Source organism: Peromyscus leucopus, chromosome 15, assembly GCF_004664715.2.
Source record: "Peromyscus leucopus breed LL Stock chromosome 15, UCI_PerLeu_2.1, whole genome shotgun sequence".
NCBI lineage: Eukaryota > Metazoa > Chordata > Mammalia > Rodentia > Cricetidae > Peromyscus > Peromyscus leucopus.
Genome location: NC_051076.1, coordinates 8,562,808 through 8,586,457, shown reverse-complemented (window position 1 = coordinate 8,586,457; position 23,650 = coordinate 8,562,808). Strand labels below are relative to the sequence as shown.

General features: G+C 54.0%; 1 protein-coding gene across 3 annotated transcripts in view; it reads right to left on the bottom strand.

Annotated features, from left to right (window-relative positions):
• The window catches only part of Smyd2 (SET and MYND domain containing 2), a 50,192-nt gene that overhangs the window by 21,781 nt on the left and 4,761 nt on the right, over positions 1 to 23,650 (bottom strand). For all 3 annotated transcript variants that reach the window (XM_037211148.1, XM_028876765.2, XM_028876766.2), the window contains one exon: positions 6,471 to 6,534. In XM_037211148.1, the coding sequence (XP_037067043.1) occupies positions 6,471 to 6,534 (64 nt within the window). The remainder of the gene's footprint in view (positions 1 to 6,470; positions 6,535 to 23,650) is intronic.

Genomic DNA, 23,650 nt, shown 5'->3' with positions numbered 1-23,650 from the left:
TCTTAGCAGGGAGAAGTGAGGAATATTTAGATAGAAAGAGATATCTAGACAATGAAGGGAAAGACAGAAACACAGGATAGCTTCAGGAGGGCCTGGATCAATACTCAAGAGCCCAGAACTTTATTCAAAAGGGCTTTTTGTAACAACGCTCAGGGACAAGGCAAAAGACCTCCTCTTTACTAGATAAAGCCAAGTGTAGACCCTTCCAAACACCTGGTAACCACACCCATGGTCAGATCACCCCCTTATGCAGCCCTGCTGGGTAAAGCAAGCTCGGAGTCTCTGACCCTGAGTAATTTGGACCTCCACATAAATCTGACACAAACTAGAGTCATCTGAGATGGAAACTTTAAATGAGGAATTGCCTTGATCAGACTGACCTGTGGCCATATCTGTAAGAGAGTTTCTGGATTTATGACTGATGTGGGAGTCCATTGTGGGCAGCACCATCCCTAGGCAGGTGGGTCTGGGCTATAGAAGAAAGCAGGCTAGCATAAGCCTGACGAAGCCAGTAAGCAGCTTTTCTCCAAGGCGTCTGCCTCAGTGCCTGCCATGAGTCCTGCACTGACTGCCTCCTCTGATCACGACCTGAAAGAACAACCTGAATAAACCCTTTCCTCTCCAGGCTCCTTTTAGTCTTGGTGTTTTATCACATCAACAAAAAGGAAACCTAAGCCGTGGCAGAAATGACTAAGAGCTCCAGGAGGAAGGGCTGGAAGGGAGTGGGAAATGCCGTTAGACGCGTGTGTACTTATGGAAGCCCAGGGACACTCTCTTGTGCACGATGGAACTGGTCTGCCCCACACTGCCCTCTGCTTTCCCCAGCCCAGGAAGCAGCAAGCCCACACAGAGGCCAACAACAAACACTAAAGTCACCCTGCAGCCAACGGGACTGATTTGAGTCCCAAAACCCTTGTAAAAAGCTGAGTGAGGTGGCGTGCTTGTAATTTCAGCACTGGGGAGGCAGAGACAGGAGGATCTCTGGGACTCACTGGCCAGACAGCCCAGCCGAACGGGCTAGCCCCAGGCCAGTGAGAGACCCTGGCTCAAAAACCCAAGGTGGACAACTCCTGAAGAATAGCACCCACAGTTGCCTATGATACACACACACACACACACACACACACACACACACACACACATGGGGAGTGGGGTGCAGAGACTCCTCAGCTCTACCAAGATGACTGCCACGTTCCTCTAGCTGCACGCTTGTCTTTGCCCTTCGCTTTGTGAATTTTGGAGAGTGGGGAGGGGGAACTCTTAAGAACTCAGGTCTCAGCTCCGAGCCCTGGATGATTTCTCACCCTGCATGGAAGGTCAAGGCTGTGGGGACAGGCGTTCTCCCGGTTTGCCCCTCCACGCTCTCCTGACTCTGCTGCCACAGCATTTTCCTTCCTGTTCCCTCTCTCAAGGTCCCGGTGCCCCTGAGTCCTTGCTGTGTAGCTCTAGCTCCTAGATTGTCCCATGGCTCCCTAACTGTCCCTGGTCTCCACACCTCTCTTCCTGCCACAAGCCCACCTGCCCCAGACAGCGCTTTCTCCTCACTCTCCTTCCCGAGACTTCTGCTTCTCAGTTCTTCCCACTGCCTGCATGTGACATGAGGAGCCCCATGAGAATAAAGGAATCTCCTCCGCTTTATTCACAGGTGGGACCCCAGGTCCTATACCCAAGTCTGGTCTTCACAAGGCACTCAGGGGAGTTGCTGGGTGAGGGCCCTGGCCCCTCTCCCCCACCGAATCCCAAGGGAAAGACACACAATCCATCCTCATGATTTACTGCAGTGCCCGACATATCCTTGGGACGTGAGTGCTGGGCCAAGATGCTCTGTGGAGTTAAATAACACCCTGCCCAACATAACTGAGAGCGGGGAGAGGAAATGAAGATAAGATATGCCCTCGGGGGCACAGGAGCTGTTTTTAGCTGGAGTCTAAACCACAGAGCCCAAGGTGAGGTGGAGGAGGGAACGGGTCCAGCAGACTCCTCCCCAGACAGAGCAGCCACAAGGTACAGAGGAAGGGACGAGGAGGCCCATGACAACTAAGGGAGAGTAGCACCAGCAGGAAGGACAGAGGGACAAGAGCCCACTGGGGCTCCAGGAACGTGAAAGAAAGCCTAGCCTAACACAGGATCTCAAGCCAGGCCTGGTGGCACAATCCTTTAATCCCAGCACCGGGGAGGCAGAGGTAGGTGATCTCTGAGTTCCAGGCCAGCCTCGTCTACAGAACAAGTTCCAGACCAGCCAAAGCTACACAGAGAAACCCTGTCTTGAAAACCCCAGGGTCTCTACACTTGTTTCCTCAACTGTGAGCAGAGCTTGGTGTCTCCCAGGCAAAAACTCCCTGGAGAAATAAGTGAAACATTAACGTTTATCAAAATTAATCAACTGTATCAATATAGCATATTCATTCAAATAATTAATCTAAAATTAATGTTCATGTAAATAATATATCACCCTGACTTTGATGATGGGTCTGTATTCCAAGGGAAGAGAAGCTCACTGAGTGGAGCCCTGTGGAGGAAAGCGGAGGGCCTGGAGCAGGATGGCTACCAGCCTGGGAATCTCAGAGACCCCCATCTGGACTCTGCTCTGCACCAGCTATGGGAGGCCATGCAGGCCTCTTAATCCCTGTGCACCTGTCTGCTAGGCTGTAAATAACATGATCCTCCGTTACTTAGCAAGTCTGGAACTCTGAGTCTGTGATTTCACACCTTCTAACAGTGATAAATGGACCAAGGCCTGTGGTGCATGGAGGCCCTCAAACTGGACAGTTGGCATTCACTCACACAAACCGGGTACTTCATGGGTACCCGGGGGCCTGCACACAAGAAGCAAGAAGCCTGGCCCATGTCCACTCTTAATTAGTGCCAGTAATTAAGTCAGCTTTGCTGCTGACTTCAAGTAGTTTATGACCAATGTTAGAACCGGAGGTGAAATCAATCCAGGACACCAGGAAATGCGGAAGTTAAGCCGCATGCAGCTAGATCTGCCGTGACAACAATGATCCATGTAGAGTTGACTTTGGTTCATCTGGGATTCCTTCTGGAAGGTGATGTGAGAGATACGGACTAAGAGAAGAATGACAGATATGTTCTCCAAGGACACGGTTCATTTTTAATTGAAAAAATTAGGGCCTGAAGAGATGGCTTGGTGGTTATCTGGTCTTCCAGAGGCCCCAGATTTAATTTTTAGCACCCACATAGAGGCTCACAACTGTGTGTAACTCCAGTTCCAGAAGTTCTGACACCCACTTCTGGCCTTCGTGGATACCAGGCACTGACATGGAACACAGACATACTGGCAAAACACCCATACACATTTTTTAAAATTAAAAATTTTTGAAAAGGAAAGAGAAAGAGAATCTGGTAGAAGTATCAGCTGGCTGAGCATTTTGTTTGTTTTCCCCGTTTTTGTGTGTGTTTTAAAAAACGGAGTCTCTCATGTAGCCCAGGTTAATATATAACTCCTACAAAGCCAAGGCTGGCTTTGAACTCTTGCCTCCCCTCCCAAGTGCTAAGAGGACAGGTGAGTGACATCCAGCTTGACTGTGGACAGTCGGAGAGCAGAGTGGGTCACGGCAGCTGTGTCTCAGGACTGGGTTAAGAGACCACAGTGAGCTAGCTTCACCAGCACTGGACCCAGGACTCTGGCCGCATTCACAGCCTCCCCAACAACGGCAGGGGCCTAACAGCACTGAATCAGACACACCCTCAACTCAGCCCTGACACTGCTCTCTGTTTCAAGGCATTGATTTCTCCCAACTCCGTGTGGCCACGATCACCTAGTTCTTCATTACTAAAGGTCAAAAACCCTCTGTGGCCATGAGCCTTTTTCTTCAAGAATTTCAAGAAAAAAAAAGAAAAAGAAAAAAAAAGAAATTTCAGGTTAAATCCAGCCTGCTACCTTTAGAAATAAGAGGCTCCAGAAGCCACATCACAGGTGCCACCTACAAGGTTACTTGGTCATGTGACACTAGGTTGAACCACAGAAGCTCACAGCTGCAGAGGCTGTCCCCAGGCACCCTGTCCCCAGACAGAGGGACCAGGAGGCTCCATCCGGGTCTAACGCAGCTTAGCACCTCTGAACAGTTCAGTCTCAGGGCTCTTCCCTACCATCTCACTATGACAGAGCCACCTTCCAGCTGGCCTTCAGGGGCTGACGGTGCAAACCCAGAGAGCTTCAGGGAGAGCAATCACTCTGGCTGTGGAGACATTAGTTAATGTGAGTCTGCCCCACAGGAGCTTTGGGGGTCTGCAAACCCAGAAGACCAGAGCATCAGGAACCACGTGGACACCTCAAAATCCCAACACAGACCGGGATGATTCATTGAAATATTGCCACCTTCTGGGACCTACAGAAATATATTTTTGTCAGTGTGCTCAGGGGGTGTGGAGGCAAAGCAGCATGTCACACATTTTGAGATTCTCTACTGCTGAACTGTTCTCAATGTCTCAGAAGGGCGACTCGCCTTAAACTAACCATCATTCACCCACTGCATACCACCAGAGCCCTGGCAATCTCAGAAGCCAGCCATCTTCCCACGCTAGAAAGAGAAGCCTCTTAGCTTTATCCTCTACACACAGCTAGGCTTCCATCCCAGCTGAATCACAGAAAATCTGCTTTGCCGTGGAGTCTAATACTATTTGTAACAATTCTACACGCTTGCCCAGGGCATCACCATTTACACAGGCCTCTCCTTCGCATTCTTCACTATGGGCACTGTGTCCTCACTTGAACTTGAAGAAAGTGTCACATCAGAGATGTCCTGTGACCTGCCAGGCTCCGAGAGCTTGTAAGTGGGAACTCGGGACCTGCCACTTGGCCATTGCCTTGTACTTCCTGCTCTTTCGCCTGGCCTGTCCACCACTGCCTACGCTTGCTTCTAGAGGAACCAGGAGAGAACGAGTTAATTTTTCTAGAGGTGTCTGGCTTACATAGAGACAGTCCCTTGAGTATCCCCCAAATGCCATGGCAATCTAAGCACAGAGCACCCTGGTCACAAGAGGCCAGAGCATCTAAAGATAATGCTGGGCCCTGAAAACTGGACCAAAGCTGACTTCTATGTTCGCTCAGCCTGGCCACCTCAGGGAGCCTGCTGAGGGAGACACAGGCGCACGGCCTCCCGAGCCAAGGCAGCCTCAGCTTCCCACGGCAGCATGGCAGTGTCTGCTCTACCCTGGCAAGGGGCTGTCGTCCCCGGCACTCTGCTGTCTCAGGGCTTAGCGGCGACTCCCACTGCTAAGTGTTCTCTGAGGAGGCAGGTGTGCTTCCGGACAGGGAGAACCACTCACCCCCCTCAAGAGTGGGAGCGTTTGCTACGGGGTGGGGGTGGGGTGGGGCGTGGTAAGAAGCCCCTGTAGAAAGAAGAGGCTGCAAGGCTCGGGGATGGGCAGGTCAAACAGGAGGAGGCAGGAATTCCTACTGCAGGCCGAGGAGATGGCTCTGGGGAGAAACTCTAGTGAGAACGGAGTTCAGATCCCCAGACCCTGTTTAAAGCAGGGCCAGCCTGGGTGCCAGTCTGTAATCTCAGCACTTGATAGGTACAGAGAGGTAGAGAGATAGGTAAGCTAGCTGGACTAGCTGAACCCGTGAGTTTCAGGTTCAACAAATAGAGAGCAATCAAGAAAGACCCCTCCACACACACGCATCCGTGTGTGCACCTACACACCTGTATGCCTACACATGTGAGAACAAACATGCATATGTATCACACACAAACACACATTCTTTGAAAAGACGCAATGCCTAGTGTATCCCACGCCTGAGTGACTATAGACAAGGTTGTGATGTGAGACCGCACGTCCCTCTGCACGGACCGTGAAATGCTTCTCTATGAAGGAAAAGCATCTTTTGCGCAGTGGACGTTTATTGGAAGTTAGGGGACACCCTCCTCAGTCCCTCAGGATACCCTGAGAGGTCTCACCACAGCCTCCTTCTCTGTCTCTCCAGTCCCGTCCTGCAGGAGCCAACCAAGGTGTTCCCATCCCACCTCCGAGTCCCCAACTCAGGCTGCTCACAGGGCACAGGCTCTGTTCCAGTGCACAGCCACAACCCTCTGCTCTGCCGGGCTAGGGGCTGAGTCCGGATGCTATGAGGCTGGGCTTGAACAGGCCAAGAATGAGGAGCCCTGCTGCTGTAGGAATTCTAATACCCCGGCAACCAATGCGCATGCCAGGAAGGCAGGTTTCTTCTTCTCACATCTCTGCAGTTCCCAGCGTTGGCTGAGGGTGTCCTTGGTGCGGACCGCCACCCTTGGTGTGACCCCCCAGCTAACCTAGCCCCCTTCCAGTGTGCGTCTTTCCCACCTCTTCTGCCTCCCACTTCCGCCTGACCCAGGGGCTTCTGGGAGGTGCATGCACACACTCTGGATGGAGTGGGGAAGCTGTGGAGCAGGACACCAACAAGATGACACCCAAGTCCCAACCTCCCCAGGAGAAAGAGAAGCCTTGCCGCCAGCTGGTCCCACACCTACCTGACATTCCGCATCGCAGTAAAACGCCTGCTTGCACCGTCCACATTTTGACAGCCCTTCTTTCCTTCAAAACAGAAAAGGCCATTGCGGCAGTGAGAAGAGGCAGAGACTCAGAGCCAAGGTTCACCTCGCCTGACTCCCCACAATTTCCCAAGAAGGTTTACACCACATTTGGCCCTTGAGGAACAGTCACTGACGCTCACCAAGGCGGCCAAAGACACGAGGGCACACACTCTGGCTCAGCAACCACAGCCCAGACCCTAACACCAACATCACCTGTACTACAGTACTCAGAGTATCAGACTCTTGTATGTCCCGGAGTTCTGGGGCTTCCTAAGACTCTTCAGAAATCAATGAACTCACATTGCTACAGCCCGTGAAGGGTGTCTGGACACAGCTGTGGGACTATTACAGCCCATGAAGGGTGTCGGGACACAGCTGTGGGCTGTTACAGCCCATGAAGGGTGTCTGGACACAGCTGTGGGCTGGTAGTTACAGCCCATGAAGGGTGTCTGGACACAGCTGTGGGATGTTACAGCCCATGAAGGGTGTCTGGACACAGCTGTGGGACTATTACAGCCCATGAAGGGGTGTCTGGACACAGCTGTGGGATGTTACAGCCCATGAAGGGTGTCTGGACACAGCTGTGGGACTATTACAGCCCATGAAGGGGTGTCTGGACACAGCTGTGGGATGTTACAGCCCATGAAGGATGTCTGGACACAGCTGTGGGATGTTACAGCCCATGAAGGGGTGTCTGGACACAGCTGTGGGATGTTACAGCCCATGAAGGGGTGTCTGGACACAGCTGTGGGATGTTACAGCCCATGAAGGGGTGTCTGGACACAGCTGTGGGATGTTACAGCCCATGAAGGGTGTCTGGACACAGCTGTGGGACTATTACAGCCCATGAAGGGGTGTCTGGACACAGCTGTGGGATGTTACAGCCCATGAAGGGTGTCTGGACACAGCTGTGGGACTATTACAGCCCATGAAGGGTGTCTGGACACAGCTGTGGGATGTTACAGCCCATGAAGGGGTGTCTGGACACAGATGTGGGACTATTACAGCCCATGAAGGGGTGTCTGGACACAGCTGTGGGATGTTACAGCCAGGTGCTCACAGGGGGTGTCTGGACACAGCTGTGGGATGTTACAGCCCATGAAGGGTGTCGGGACACAGCTGTGGGGATGTTACAGTCTGTGAAGGGTGTCGGGACACAGCTGTGGGATGTTACAGCCCGTGAAGGGTGTCGGGACACAGCTGTGGGATGTTACAGCCCGTGAAGGGTGTCTGGACACAGCTGTGGGATGTTACAGCCCGTGAAGGGTGTCAGGACACAGCTGTGGGATGTTACAGTCTGTGAAGGGTGTCGGGACACAGCTGTGGGATGTTACAGCCCGTGAAGGGCGTCTGGACACAGCTGTGGGATGTTACAGCCCGTGAAGGGTGTCTGGACACAGCTGTGGGGATGTTACAGCCCGTGAAGGGTGTTGGGACACAGCTGTGGGATGTTACAGCCCGTGAAGGGTGTCTGGACACAGCTGTGGGCTGGCAGCAGCAGGTGAGAAACAATGCTATGCTTAGCGTACAGGAAGCACAGGAATTTCCGTGTAACAAGTGATGCGCACAGCCAGCTGGGGCCTGCTGTTGAACGTGGTGTCAGGGCCTGCAGCTGACTGGTGTGCACAATCACTTTGCACAGGTAACGTTCTCCGCCCTGCTCTCTCTCCAGCACTCTGTCCATGCGGCCTGTTCACTACTGTGTCCATTTTCCTGCTTCTCTCCAAGGACAGGGAAGTGCTGCCTGCTGGTTTCTAGGGGCTAGTGTGTGTGTGTGCGTGTGCGTGCGTGCGTGCGTGTGTGTGTGTGTGTGTGTGTGCGTGCGTGTGTGTGTGTGTGTGTGCGTGTGTGTGCGCGTGTGTGTGCGCGTGCGTGTGCGCGTGTGTGCGTGCGTGCGTGTGTGTGTAGCCAAAGGTCTTTCAAAAATGGTGAAGCTACTGCATTAATCCACATACTATAAAAATCTTAACTTTGGGGGCTGGAGAGAAGGCTCAGTGGAGAAGACTATTTACTGCTTTAGCAGAGGACCCAGGTTTGGTTCCCCAAACTCATACTTGAGACAGCTCACTATGGCCTGTAACGCCAATGCCAAGGAACACGGTGTCCTTTCTGCCTCCCTGGGAACCTGCATACATGTGATACACATCAACTCACACAGCCACACCTATACACACTAATAAAAAATAAATGCTTTGATTCTAAATCTTAATTATTTGTAAAGCTAGGAATGACTCTATCAAGTAAGTCACAGGAAAACGTATAAAAACAGCTGCCAACTGTCAGCAGGGACAGGCTGATGCCGGGGCATTGCAGCTGGTGGGGGGGGTATGCACTGCTGCAGTGTCTGTCACCCTCCTGTTGGGGGGGTGTCCACTGCTGCAGTGACTGTCACCCTCCTGCTGGGGGCGTGTCCACTGCTGCAGTGTCTGTCGTCCTCCTGCTGGGGTGTCCACTGCTGCAGTGACTGTCACCCTCCTGCTGGGGTGTCCACTGCTGCAGTGTCTGTCATCCTCCTGCTGGGGGGGGTGTCCACTGCTGCAGTGTCTGTCACCCTCCTGCTGGGGGGGGTGTCCACTGCTGCAGTGACTGTCATCCTCCTGCTGGGGGGGTGTCCACTGCTGCAGTGTCTGTCACCCTCCTGCTGGGGGGCGTGTCCACTGCTGCAGTGTCTGTCATCCTCCTGCTGGGGGCTCCACTGCTGCAGTGTCTGTCATCCTCCTGCTGGGGGGGTGTCCACTGCTGCAGTGTCTGTCACCCTCCTCCTGCTGGGGGGGTGTCCACTGCTGCAGTGTCTGTCATCCTCCTGCTGGGGGGGGTCCCTGCTGCAGTGTCTGTCATCCTCCTGCTCCACTGCTGCAGTGTCTGTCATCCTCCTGCTGGGGTGTCCACTGCTGCAGTGTCTGTCATCCTCCTGCTGGGGGGGTGTCCACTGCTGCAGTGTCTGTCATCCTCCTGCTGGGGGGTGTCCACTGCTGCAGTGTCTGTCATCCTCCTGCTGGGGGGGTCCACTGCTGCAGTGTCTGTCATCCTCCTGCTGGGGACGTGTCCACTGCTGCAGTGTCTGTCACCCTCCTGCTGGGGGCGTGTCCACTGCTGCAGTGTCTGTCATCCTCCTGCTGGGGAGGGTGTCCACTGCTGCAGTGTCTGTCGTCCTCCTGCTGGGGGCGTGTCCACTGCTGCAGTGTCTGTCACCCTCCTCCTGCTGGGGGCGTGTCCACTGCTGCAGTGACTGTCATCCTCTGCTGGGGGGGGTGTCCACTGCTGCAGTGTCTGTCGTCCTCCTGCTGGGGGCGTGTCCACTGCTGCAGTGTCTGTCATCCTCCTCCTGCTGGGGGGGTGTCCACTGCTGCAGTGTCTGTCATCCTCCTGCTGGGGGGGTGTCCACTGCTGCAGTGTCTGTCATCCTCCTGCTGGGGGCGTGTCCACTGCTGCAGTGTCTGTCACTCCTCCTGCTGGGGGTGTCCACTGCTGCAGTGTCTGTCATCCTCCTGCTGGGGGGCTCCACTGCTGCAGTGTCTGTCATCCTCTGCTGGGGGGGGTGTCACTGCTGCAGTGTCTGTCATCCTCCTGCTGGGGGGGTGTCCACTGCTGCAGTGTCTGTCATCCTCCTCCTGCTGGGGGTGTCCACTGCTGCAGTGTCTGTCATCCTCCTGCTGGGGGGGTGTCCACTGCTGCAGTGTCTGTCATCCTCCTGCTGGCGGGCTTCCACTGCTGCAGTGTCTGTCATCCTCCTGCTGGGGGGGGTGTCCACTGCTGCAGTGCTGTTGTTCTGTCACTCCTTTTTCTTCTTCCTGCTGGGGGGTGTCCACTGCTGCAGTGTCTGTCATCCTCCTGCTGGGGGGGTGTCCACTGCTGCAGTGTCTGTCATCCTCCTGCTGGGGGGGGTGTCCACTGCTTGGCAGTGTCTGTCATCCTCCTGCTGGGGGGTGTCCACTGCTGCAGTGTCTGTCATCCTCCTGCTGGGGGGTGTCACTGCTGCAGTGTCTGTCATCCTCCTGCTGGGGGGGGTGTCACTGCTGCAGTGTCTGTCATCCTCCTGCTGGGGGGGTGTCCACTGGCTGCAGTGTCTGTCATCCTCCTGCTGGGGGGGTGTCCACTGCTGCAGTGTCTGTCATCCTCCTGCCTGGGGGGGTGTCCACTGCTGCAGTGTCTGTCATCCTCCTGCTGGGGGGTGTCCACTGCTGCAGTGTCTGTCACCTCCTGCTGGGGGGGTGTCCACTGCTGCAGTGTCTGTCATCCTCCTGCTGGGGGGGGGGTGTCCACTGCTGCAGTGTCTGTCATCCCTCGCTGCTGGGGGGGTGTCCACTGCTGCAGTGTCTGTCACCTCCTGCTGGGGGGTGTCCACTGCTGCAGTGTCTGTCATCCTCCTGCTAGCTGGGGGTGTCCACTGCTGCATGTCTGTCACCTCCTGTGGGGGGTGTCCACTGCTGCAGTGTCTGTCACTCCTCCTGCTGGGGGGTGTCCACTCCATTGCTGCAGTGACTGTCATCCTCCTGCTGGGGGTGTCCACTGCTGCAGTGCTGTCATCCTCTGCTGGGGGGGGTGTCACTGCTGCAGTGCTGTCACCCTCCTGCTGGGGCGTGTCCACTGCTGCAGGACTGCACCTCCTCTGGGATGTCACTCTGATGTCTATCATCCTCTGCTGGGGGTGTCCACTGCTGCAGTGTCTGTCACCCGGTCACTGCTGCATGCTGTCAGGCTGGGTGTCCACTGCTGCAGTGTCTGTCATCCTCCTGCTGGGGGTGCACTGCGCAGTGTCGTCACCTCCTGCTGGGGGTGTCCACTGCTGCAGTGACTGTCATCTCGCTCCCTGCTGAGTGGAGGGGGGGTGTCCACTGCTGCAGTGTCTGTCATCCTCCTGCTGGGGCGCCGTGTCCACTCCCCACGCTGCAGTGTCTGTCATCCTCCTGCTGGGGGGTGTCCACTGCTGCAGTTCTGTCATCCTCCTGCTGGGGTGTCCACTGCTGCAGTGTCTGTCACCTCCTGCTGGGGGGGGTGTCCACTGCTGCAGTGTCTGTCACCCTCCTGCTGGGTGGGTGGTGTCCACTGCTGCAGTGTCCTGTTATCCTCCTGCTGGGGGAGTGGTTCCACTGCTTGCAGTGTCTGTCATCCTCCTGCTGGGGGTGGTTCCACTGCTGCAGTGTTCTTGTCATCCTCTGCTGGTGGGTGTCCACTGCTGCAGTGACTTCCGGTGCTCATCCTCTGTCCTGGGGGGGAGGTGTCCACTGCTGGTGCAGTGTACTGTCACCTCCTGCTGGGGCCCTGCGATCTCTCACTGCTGCACTTTGTGTCACTGACTGATTCATCTCTCTTGCTCTCGGGAGTGTCCACTGCTGCCTAGTGTCTTCAGGTCATCCTCTGCTGGGGGTGTCCACTGCTGGCAGTGTCTGTCTCATCCTCCTGCTGGCGACGTGTCCACTGCTGCAGCTGTGACTGTCATCCTCCTGCTGGGGTGGTGTCGCACGTGCTGCAGTGTCTGTCACCCTCCTGCTGGGGCGTGTCACACTGCTGCAGTGTCTGTCATCCTCCTGGCCTGGGGAGGTCATCTGCTCACGCTGCATGACTGTCACCTCCTGCTGGGGTGTCCACTGCTGCAGTGTCTTCATCCTCCTGCTGGCTGTCACTGCTGCAGTGTCTGTCATCCTCCTGCTGGGGTCCACTGCTGCATGTCTGTTCATCTCCTGCTGGGGGGGTGTCCACTGCTGCAGTGTCTGTCATCCTCCTGCTGGGGTGTCCACTGCTGCAGTGTCTGTCATCCTCCTGCTGGGGGGTGTCCACTGCTGCAGTGTCTGTCACCCTCCTGCTGGGGCGTGTCCACTGCTGCAGTGTCTGTCACCTCCTCTGGGGGCGTGTCCACTGCTGCAGTGTCTGTCCCCTCCTGCTGGGGGCGTGTCCACTGTGCAGTGCTGTCATCCTCTCTGCTGGGGCGTGTCCACTGCTGGCCAGTGCTGTCTGTCATCCACCTGCTGGGAGTGTCCACTGCTGCAGTGTCTGTCACCCTCCTGCTGGGGGGGTGTCCACTGCTGCAGTGTCTGTCACCCTCCTGCTGGGGGGGTGTCCACTGCTGCAGTGTCTGTCACCCTCCTCTGGGGGTCACTGCGCATGTCTTCCCCTCCTGTGGGGGGTGTCCACTGCTGCAGTGACTGTATCCGCTCCTGCTGGGGGGCGGTGTCCACTGCTGCAGTCTGTCAGTCCTGCTGCGGGTGTCCACTGCTGCAGTGTCTGTCTCCTCTGCTGGGGGATGTCCACTGCTGCAGTGTCTGTCATCCTCCTGCTGGGGGGCGTGTCCACTGCTGCAGTGACTGTCACCCTCCTGCTGGGGTGTCCACTGCTGCAGTGTCTGTCATCCTCCTGCTGGGGGGGGTGTCCACTGCTGCAGTGTCTGTCACCCTCCTGCTGGGGGGGTGTCCACTGCTGCAGTGTCTGTCATCCTCCTGCTGGGGGGTGTCCACCTGCTGTCAGCTGCGTCTGCTGCAGTGTCTGTCACCCTCCTGCTGGGGGGGTGTCCACTGCTGCAGTGTCTGTCGTCCTCCTGCTGGGGGGTGGTGTCCACTGCTGCAGTGTCTGTCACCCTCCTGCTGGGGGGGTGTCCACTGCTGCAGTGTCTGTCACCCTCCTCTTGCTGGGGGGTGTCACTGCGTGCAGTGGGTCATGTCTGTTTCCTCCTGCTGGGGCGTGTCCACTGCTGCAGTGACTGACATCCTCTTGCTGGGGGCGTGTCCACTGCTGCAGTGACTGACATCCTCCTGCTGGGGGGGTGTCCACTGCTGCAGTGTCTGTCACCCTCCTGCTGGGGTGTCCACTGCTGCAGTGTCTGTCATCCTCCTGCTGGGGGGCGGTTGCTGCTCCACCTTTGTTTCCTTGCAGTGTCTGTTATCCTCCTGCTAGGGGGGTGTCCACTGCTGCAGTGTCTGTCACCCTCCTGCTGGGGGGGTGTCCACTGCTGCAGTGTCTGTCATCCTCCTGCTGGGGGCGTGTCCACTGCTGCAGTGTCTGTCATCCTCCTGCTGGGGGCGTGTCCACTGCTGCAGTGTCTGTCATCCTCCTGCTGGGGGGTGTCCACTGCTGCAGTGTCTGTCATCCTCCTCCTGCTGGGGGGGTGTCCACTGCTGCAGTGTCTGTCACCCTCCTGCTGGGGGGTGTCCACTGGTGCAGTGTCTGTCATCCTCGCTGGCTGGTGGTCGAGTCAGACTTCCCTGTCATTCCGCCCCGTGCACTGGGGGTGTCCACTGCTGCAGTGTCTGTCATCCTCCTGCTGGGGGCGTGTCCACTGCTGCAGTGTCTGTCATCCTCCTGCTGGGGGCGTGTCCACTGCTGCAGTGTCTGTCATCCTCCTCCTGTGGGTCCACTGCTGCAGTGTCTGTTATTGCCTCCTTTGCTAGGGGGCGTTGTCACTGCTGCAGTGTCGTGTCATCCTCCTGCTGGGGGGGTGTCCACTGCTGCAGTGTCTGTCATCCTTTTGTCCATGCTGCGGGTGCTGGGGGGGGTCCACTGCTGAGTGTCTGTCACTCTCTGCTGGGGGGGGTGTCCACTGCTGCAGTGTCTGTCATCCTCCTGCTGGGGGGGTGTGTCCACTGCTGCAGTGTCTGTCATCCTCCTGCTGGGGGGGGTGTCCACTGCTGCAGTGTCTGTCACCCTCCTGCTGGGGGCGTGTCCACTGCTACAGTGTCTGCAGCCCAGAGGTGCTGGCACCAGAGAGGCTTACAATTCTTCAGAGACTGAGCATCTCAGCACTGCACCATCTGCCCTGTGTCTCACCAGTGCAGGCACCCAACTCCTCCCTGATGGAGAGAGGGACCCAGGAATGTCACCAGAGAATAAGCTGGCTACTGCAGCTTGCAAGGCAGTCAGTGCCTGACTGCGGGGACTGGCTGGACGACAGGCAGGAGGAAGCTAAGTCTTGATGCTGAGACATACAGAAACACACCCACTTTACCAGCTTCGGTGGTTCAGAAAGGAACCCCCTCACTTAGTGGAGTGAACTCTCCGGCTTGAACCACCCATGGCCCCTCTGACGGCCCCAGACTCTGACTCTACATTTGGTGACAGGGAGGCGGGACAGGCTTAGAGCTGGCTGCTTGCCTTCTTGCAGAGGCAGAGAAGGTCAGAGGGCACTCAGAGACAACTGTGAAGTGACATGTCAGCACTTGGCAAGTGGCGTGGCCTGGGCAGTGATGCCGGGGGCTGCAGCAGAGGCAGTTAGGCCAAGGAAGGGACACTCAAGATCCCCCCAGAAGTGGGTTACCACCGGGAGAGGCCCCTCTAAGCCAGCCAGTGAAAAGCCATCTTTATAATTCATTTTTGTCTGTAGGAAAAAAGACCTGAGACCTACTTCCTTGACAGTTCGATGAAAGTTAGTAACTTTTCTCAATAATCTATCCGGTGCCCCTACCAAACCTCAGGAATTGTGTAAAATGTCAAAGACTCATAAGCCAGGAAGGCCCACCCTTAGGACCCACGATGCTGCCTTGTGGTGGCTTGTGTTTCTACTCAAAGCACTCGGGAGGCAGAGGGAACAGGATCAAGATTTCAAGGTTATCCTTGGCTACAGAGGGAGTTCAAGGCCAGTCTGGTCTACCTGAGACCCTGTCTCAATCCCATGCCTCCCAAAACACGGAAGAACACCTGAAACCAAAGCGAAGCCCATCCCCTCGAGTAAAGAGTAGAAAGTTACAGCATTTTAGCTCAACCGCACACAAAAACGTAAGATTACAGGGGCTGGAGCGACGCTCAGCAGCTAAGAGCACTGGCTGATCTTACGCAGGATCTAGGTTCTGTTCCCAGCACCAACACAGTGGCTAACAGCCACCTGCAACTCCAATTCCAGGGCATCCCATGCCCTCTTCTGGCCTCTCTGGGCACCAGGCATGCATGTGGTGCACAGTCATACATGCAGGCAAACACTACACACATAAAATAAAAATAATTATTTTCTTCAAGTTCAGGAGCCAGCACGGGTTACTGAGGGAGGAATGATTCGGCTTCCACAGAACATCCCAGAGAGAAAGGCATGCTGAGTTAGGGTGGGGCTCGACTGAGTTCACTATGATGCCGGACTCCCTAGGCTGCCCTTCATTAGGACCAGCGAGCCATCAAATCCACCAGCCAGAATCTGGAAAAAGGAAGAAGAGGTACTGTTTCATAGTGGCACATGCCTGTAATCCCAGAATTTGGGGGTGGTGGTGGGAGCAAGACCAGAAGTGAGTTCAAGGCCAGACTCAGATACACAGTGAGTTCTGGACTCCATGAGGCCCTGACCCCCGCCCCCCCCAAAAAAAAATTTGCTGTCAACCCTGACAACTTGAGTTCAATCCCAGGACCCGCATGGAGCGAGAACCTTCCACAGGATAGAACACAGAGGAAGTGCATCTGAGAAGCTCCAGGGGCACCCCAGAAATGTCACTTGGAGATGAACTGCTGCAGGATCGCTTTTCACAAGGCAGGTCTCAATCAACTGTGACATGGGTCAGTGTGATCTGAAGAGGACCGGAAGCAGTGATTGACGTGTGTTCTGTGTACAGAAGGACCTCCCTGTCCAGTGGGGGACACTGGCCTGCTCCTGGGGCTCCCGAGATCACGTCCTCCAGCAATGTACTGTGAGCATGCACACCTAACCTGCTTCCTGCTTCTGGGTGAGTCTCTTTCATCACCACCTCCTGCACGCCACCTGCTTCCTGCTCTGAAGGCGGCGCTTGAGCAGGAAGTGGGAAGAGCCAGCTGCTTTGATAGTTACCGCTAAGGAAAAAAAACCAAACATCACCTGGACAGCTTGGGATGGAGACGGCAAACAGATGCTCAGCTGTCCCCACACTTGGCAACAGACACGAACTCTTCAAGAGTCCTCGGTAGAGTGTCATAAGGTTCCTGCTGTGCAAACGTGACAGCCTGAGTTCAGATCCCCAGAACCCACAGCTGTACAGCTGTACACAGCTGGGGCACAGCTGTAACGCAGCACTGACGAAGGCTTGGGAGTGAGGCAGGGGGATTCTGGGAGATCACAGGCCATATAGCCAATACGGCAAGACACCCGTTTCAAAAACAAAAAGAGAAAGAAAAAGGGAAGTGTGGCAGGAGAATAGTCTTCATATGCAAATACACCCGCATGCACAGGCGCACACCTCAGGCATATGCACAGACACACTGTCCTAGGTAGACTCTCTGGTGCTGTGACAAAGCACTGACCAACAGCAACTTGTGAGAGAGAGGAGTTTATCTGGCCTAGAGGCAGTGACTGAAGCAGAGTCCACGGAGATCACTGCCCACCGCTCACTCTTACCTGCCTTACTTAGCTATGTTGCTTACACATCCCAGCATCCCCTGCCCTGGGTCGACACTGCCAGGGGGCTGGGACCACCATCAGTGAAGGCAATGTCCCCACAGACCTGCCTACAGTACAGTCTGATGGAGGCGGATCCTAGACTGAGGTTCCCTTTTCTCAGGTGTGTCTAGTTGACAAAAACAAACTTTGACACACGTGGAAGAAAAAAAAAAAAAGAGTCATGGGTGATCCTGAACCCACAACGGGCCGAGTCAGAACCTGCACCATGGCAGCAGGGATGTACGAATGCTGGAGAGACAGACAGACAGGAGGGGAGCCTGTGAGTGCCTGAGGATGAGTGACAGGAGCCTTCACAGGGGCTCCTTCTCCACAGGAGCAGGCGAACACTGAAATAAGCCTGACTTGAAGAACACACAGAGCTAAATCTTGACTTGTGAAGTAACCTGTTCCGAAAAATGCAGATGTCCGGGGGAAGCTGTGCCAAACAAAAACCAGAAAGCCTGAATTTCCTTAAAATCTATCGACAAAGGAGGCCAGTAACATGAGCAGGTCACTCATTACCTCTCATGGTCCTTAGCCCTGGCCCTGTCTGCAGAGGAAGCACCGAGTCTGTGCCTGGTCTGTGCTGGGGTGATTTTTATAAATACACTTTATTTTAGGGGAGGGGGCACATGCCACAATGCCCGTGGGGAGGTCAAAGGACAACTCACAGGAATTGGTTTCCTTGTTCTACTGTGCAGGTCCCAAAGATCAAACTCAGATGGTTAGGTCTGGCAGGAAGTCCTTACCTGCTGAACCAACCCCATCTCCCTTTTTAAAGACAGGATCTCATGTAGCCCAGGCTGGCCTCCAACTTGCAACATAACCAAGGATGGCCCAGAACTTTTGATTCACCTACCTCTCTACCTCTCAAGTACTGAGATTCCAAGTCCAGCCCCAATTTCCAGTGCTGGAGACTGAACCCACAGCTTTATGCCTACGAGGCTCATTCTTCAACTGAGCGACACCTGCAGCCCTCAGTGCTGGGATGTTTAAATTCTTTAGAAGATTCTACTGTGCTTCTGGAAGGCAGAACGGGCCTGTATTCACACAGCACAACGGAGGGGGGTCATTGGCTCAGAATTTGTTGGGATTGCACTGCTAAGAGCTCTGTTGTGGGTACCGCTTTTCTCGTGAACAAACAGCACCCTCAGCGGCTTTCAGGGTGTTCAGCCGTCTTGCTGATGAACGTTCAGGCAAGAACAGAGTGCCTGGCCCTGGGTTTTTCAACTACCACAGAAAACTCTAGAAACTGGTGCAGGCTTCCAGAAAGGAAACCCGAGCCTTCTTTCCCCACTCTGATTCTCCAGTCACATGCAGGATGAAACCACGCCTCTCCTCCCTTCACTCAGCTTCACTCCCTCATCTTCTTTCGGGGCCTGGCAGGCCGTGGGAGGGGAGCTGCAGATAAGCAGTTAATACATCTGAATTTAGTTTCCACCACTGTAACACATTAACATATAGTTGGAACCTCGAAGTTTCGCTATGAAAATTAAATGTGCAAAGTTTTTAATGCCCTGCTTAGAACACTTAGAACAATAAATGCTGACATTAGGATGGCCCTTTTAATTAGCCGATCTTGTGCTTTTATGTATTTACAGTAATACCAACTACAGAAATATCTCCAGCACACCCACTCAGACTCATAGCTACAGGATTAATGTTTTGGAAGCCTTTGTTTTATGGGCAAATATATAACTTGCTGTGAACAGAAGGGCTCTTTGAACTTAAGAAATGACTATCCACGAGGGAAAAATGAAATGTTACAGAAAATGCAAGTATTTGATTATGAGTGATGGGAACAGAGCGTGGTGGAAGACTCTCCTACCGTTTTTTCCATGGAGGAGACACACAGTGGTTTTCTCTTGCTTCTAAAAGTCGAAAGCCATGGAGATCAACAAGTTAGGCATGTAATTAAGGAGCCCGGCCAGTTAGCCGGTGGCCACAGGTGCTGTTGGTCCACATGAAAAGGATCCGATTCCATCCACTGTCTACTTTCTGCTGCTGAAATGAATGCTTACCGGGTTTGACCATGAAAGGAATTGACAGTGGCGTACAGGGGGGTTGCAATAACAATTACTTTTCACTAACGGTCACAAGTCTGCTCCGCCTAACCGAGGCAGGCCCTGCCAAATGAAAAAGAGAAAAGGCAGAAGCCCAGCGGTGAGGCCCAACTTCACCAGAGGCTGAAATAAGACAATCAGAACCAAAGTTAGCTTCCCTCCCGGCGAGGGTGCTCACACCAGCAAGGCCTGTGGTCCCCTGGGTGAGGAACAAAGATGGAGGGACTGTGGCGATGCCCTATTATAACCCTGGTCAGGGAACCAGGACAGCACTCGGGCTGCAGGGTTTTGTGTGACGGTGAAAGATGTGCCCCACATCACTTTAATACGGGAGGCACGGTAAATCAGGACCCACGCGCAGCGGGGGGCTTCTTCCCAGAGCCGGATGAACCTTCCCCTCGGCTCGAGCTTTGTTCTGAGGCTTGTTAAAAGTTTGACCATTCCTCTGGGGGGAGGCAGGAAAAATTTAGGGCACAAGGCAGCAACTAATATCGTTAAGTTTTCCAAACTGTTGGAATGAAAGCATGCTGTGCCGAGTGTAAGGTAGGCCACCCCCAGTAGCCTGAAGAATTCCTTAGGCTTTGAGGGACCTCAACCCAGGCCACAGCAGGACTCAAGGCTGAAAAGAATTGGAGGATTATCCAGTTCATGATGTAGAACTGGAGATTTTGTTAGTTATTTAGATCCAGGCTTAAGCATGAGGAATAACAGAAAGGTGTTCAGTGAGACACACCTGAGAGTTGGAGTGCGAGCTTCTAGAAATGTGCAGAAGGCAGGGTGTACCTAAGTGTGGGTACACGTGCCTTGAGGGAGAGCGAGTGTCCAGCTGTCTCAGCTTTCACCATACACAGCATGCTGGGGGCCCTCAAGTTACATCCCCCAAGGTTGCTAAGACACCATCTGTGGTGATATATTGTGAACCCTAATAAACTTGCCTGGGGATCGGAGTACTGAGCCAGCCACTAGATTAGACACAGAGGACAGGCAGTGGTGGCACACACCCTTAATCCTATCACTCGGGAGGCAGAGATCATACGGATCTCTGTGAGTTCAAGGCTACACTGGAAACGGCCAGGCAGTGGTGGCACACGCCTTTAATCCCAGTACTGGGAAGCACACACGCCTTCAATCCCAGGAAGTGACGGCAGGGAGGAGAAAGGTATATAAGGCGTGAGGAGATGGACTGAGGCAGTTCAGCTGAGATTCTTTCAGGTAAGGCTTTCAGTCTGAGGATTCATGGAAACAGGATCAGCTGAGGAGTTGGCGAGGTGAGGTTGGCTGTAGTTTGCTCTGCTTCTCTGACACCCCAATATCCGGCTCTGGGTTTTTTATTATAAGATCCGTGTTACAACTATCTCCCTTCTTTTACTCATTTTCTAGGTGAGATAAATGACGTGCTCAGGGATGCCTTGGGCGGAAGTTTAATCTGGTAAGGACATGACAGAGTGAAAAGCGACTCTGGGTTCCACAGGGGTTCAAGGACGTCCTTTCTCTGTAAGTGGGGCTTCTCCTGGGAGGCCTAGAAAACCGCAGGTTTACGCTGAGAAGGTAGAGAGGCCTTCTGCGATTATCAGGGGACCCAACTCCCACAAGCTGTCCTCTGCCTCACTCTGTCTCTTGACAAAAAAAAAAATCCTCTAAAAAGAACTGCACTGTCTTTTCCATCCTTTGAGATGAAGGCTGGGCTGCGTGTCGACAACATAACATATCCTACGGAACATACAGGACTTGGGGTTCTTCCCAGTCTTCTCTAGGGATGTATAACCCCACAAGTGCTCCAGAGGCAAAGACTTTCATATGTGGTTTAAAAAAAAAAAGAGAGAGGGTCATAGTTTATACTCTCCAGAACGTAGGGGCTCATAACTAAAGTCCCCGACCTCCGAGGCCGGAAGGTTATCACTGAACAGCAACAGGAGTGAGTACACTGGAGATTTGTGCAGTGGCAGGTAAGACTGTCCTCGCTCACAGGAAGCATGTCCTACAGGAATATCACCACAGGAACTACCAACAGAGCAGGAGCCGGTGCCTGTTCACATCTGTGAACAGGTCCTTCATATCCACATGTGTATCATGTGTGCATGTGTGAGTGCATGCTGTGTGTGTGGCGGGGGTGCCCAAAGAGGTCTGAGTGTGTGTGGTGTGTGTGAGGGGTGTGTGCCCAAAGAGGTCTGAGTGTGTGTGGATGGGGGGTGTGCCCAAAGAGGTCTGAGTGTGTGTGGTGTGTGTGTATGGGGGTGTGTGCCCAAAGAGGTCTAAGTGTGTGGTGTGTGTGGGGGTGTGTGCCCAAAGAGGTCTGAGTGTGTGTGGCTTGTGTGTGTGTGTGGGGGGGTGGTGGTGTGCCCAAAGAGGTCTGAGTGTGTGTGGTGTGTGTGTATGGGGATGTGCCCAAAGAGGTCTGAGTGTGTGTGGGGGTGTGTGCCCAAAGAGGTCTGAGTGTGTGTGGCTTGTGTGTGTGTGGGGTGTGTGTGTGTGTGTGTGTGGTGTGCCCAAAGAGGTCTGAGTATGTGTGGTGTGTGTGTATGGGGATGTGCCCAAAGAGGTCTGAGTGTGTGTGTGGGGGTGTGCCCAAAGAGGTCTGAGTGTGTGTGGTGTGTGTGTATGGGGGTGTGTGTGTGCCCAAAGAGGTCTGAGTGTGTGTGGTGTGTGTGTATGGGGGTGTGTGTGTGCCCAAAGAGGTCTGAGTGTGTGTGGTGTGTGTGTATGGGGATGTGTGTGTGCCCAAAGAGGCCAGAAGAGGGCATTGGATCCCTGGAGCTGGAGTTCCGGACAGTTGTGAGCCACCTGACATGGGTGCTGGGATCTGAACTTGAGGCCTCTGGAAAAGCCACAGACACTCTTAACCACTGAGTCATCCCTCTAGCTCCAGACTGTCCATTTTTGCCACAGATTTTAACAACTTCCGTCAAGTCCTAGGGTATAAAAATCACTTGTACCCTGGTAGGCACGCTGGGACTGGCTTGTGAGCCTTGGCGTGGAGAGCACCCTTCCCTCCCCTCTCAGCTTCTCCTGCCCTGGGGTCTCGTGTGCCCAGGGAATCAGAACCTACTAGCCAACACTCAAGAGTCCTTGTCATTAGGGTAAGTCCTCAACCTGGTGTCAGGACACAGCGGACTTGCCCCAGATAAGCACTTAGGATTTCCAGATGCGCGCTGTCCCAGAAGTGCCCACCCAGCGGCAAAACGCAACCACCCTTTGCACACGAGAGTCACCAGGTTTTTTGTTAACATTGACACAAGGACGTGAGCACTATTTTTAAATTTCTGTTTGAAGATTCGAGGAAACACAGATGTACCCTCAGCACATGTGTGCCCTGGAATGTTTCTAGAACCTTCAAGTCCCCTTTTTTTGGTATTATTTTCCTGCTAAATTTCATATTCCGGTCCTTCGGAGCAGTCTTGAAGAGAGACGGGATTTCTTTCTGTTCTATTGTGTCCCGTGAACGCCTTTGCAATTGAAAAGGAGGCCTCTGAGGGTGGCAGGCAGGGAGTCCGCTGAAGTGACACAAAGTGAGGTGTGCAGCTCTGTGACAGCGCACAGAGCTAATGAGGCCAAGGTCGGGGGTTCAACCCTGAAAAGGCAGGCACTTCAGTCAATTCCCCGCCTGAGAACTGCACCCCTAAACTAGTGCAGCTTTTCTCAGAATCCACAGATGTGAGTGAGGGCTGCAGATGTGGGTGGGAAAGGCACCTGTATGATGCTTCCCAAGGCAAGTCTGTGAGGGGGAACAGAGACCTGGGCATGGTGGCCTCCCACCAGCCCCAGGCAGGCTCCCCTAGGAAACTGAGGGCGCACGGCAGTCAGGCACAAGCTGGGTGCCCTGCTCTAGGTCTGGTTAGTTCCAGGGGAGGATCAGGGCACACACCAGTTCAAAGAGCGGGCCAGAGCCAGAGGGCGCTATCTCTGCCTAGCAGAAAACGGGCTTTCTAAAAAATTAGAGCGGCCTGTGCGACAGATGAAAGAGAGCTGGAACAGGTGCTGTGGCCCCCTCCGCGCAGAATCCACCCTCGGTGCTTGGGGGAGGCAGAAAGAAAGTTGGTCGAAAAGGGTGATTATTTTTCCTTTTTATAGTGACAGGAAGAAAGAGGTGATTAGCCCCAGCACAAAAGAGGGAATCTAAAACATCGAAATACAGTAGACACTTTCTTGGGCATCTCCCCCTACGGTGAACTCTAAAACAGACTCAATTCTCATCCATCCTGAGTTTTTCTGAAGGCCAGATTTAGGCTGCAGCCCCGAGCCTGGGTCTTTACAGAGGAATCGCAGGCTTTTCTTTAAAGAGCATTTTAAAGAACGTTCAACAGGAAGTTGAACCTACTTGTCCTACAAGAATGCCACCCAGAAACTTCATGGCTTTAAAGCCTCACGAGAACGCCCATCTCCAAGCCTCACTCATACAACCTGGGCACAGACAAGTTCTGAGAGTTAAACAAAAGGAAAGGATGTTATTCACAAATAATATTATAAATATTATTATATTATTATTATATTATAAATAATATTATAAATAAATAATAGGTTACTATCCTGTCCTGCTGGACGGCCAGGAAGTGAGGCGCAGAGATGGAGCCGACCCATGTGTCTTCCAGCAGAATGCTTTAAAGCTTTCCCCATGGTCACATGCAGTGATGGGCCACACAGAATGCATGCGGCTCCTAATCAGATTCCAAGCGTCCGCATCTGCATAAGATACAGAGTGAAGACAGCCGAGCCAACTGATTTTTTTAAACATTTTAGAA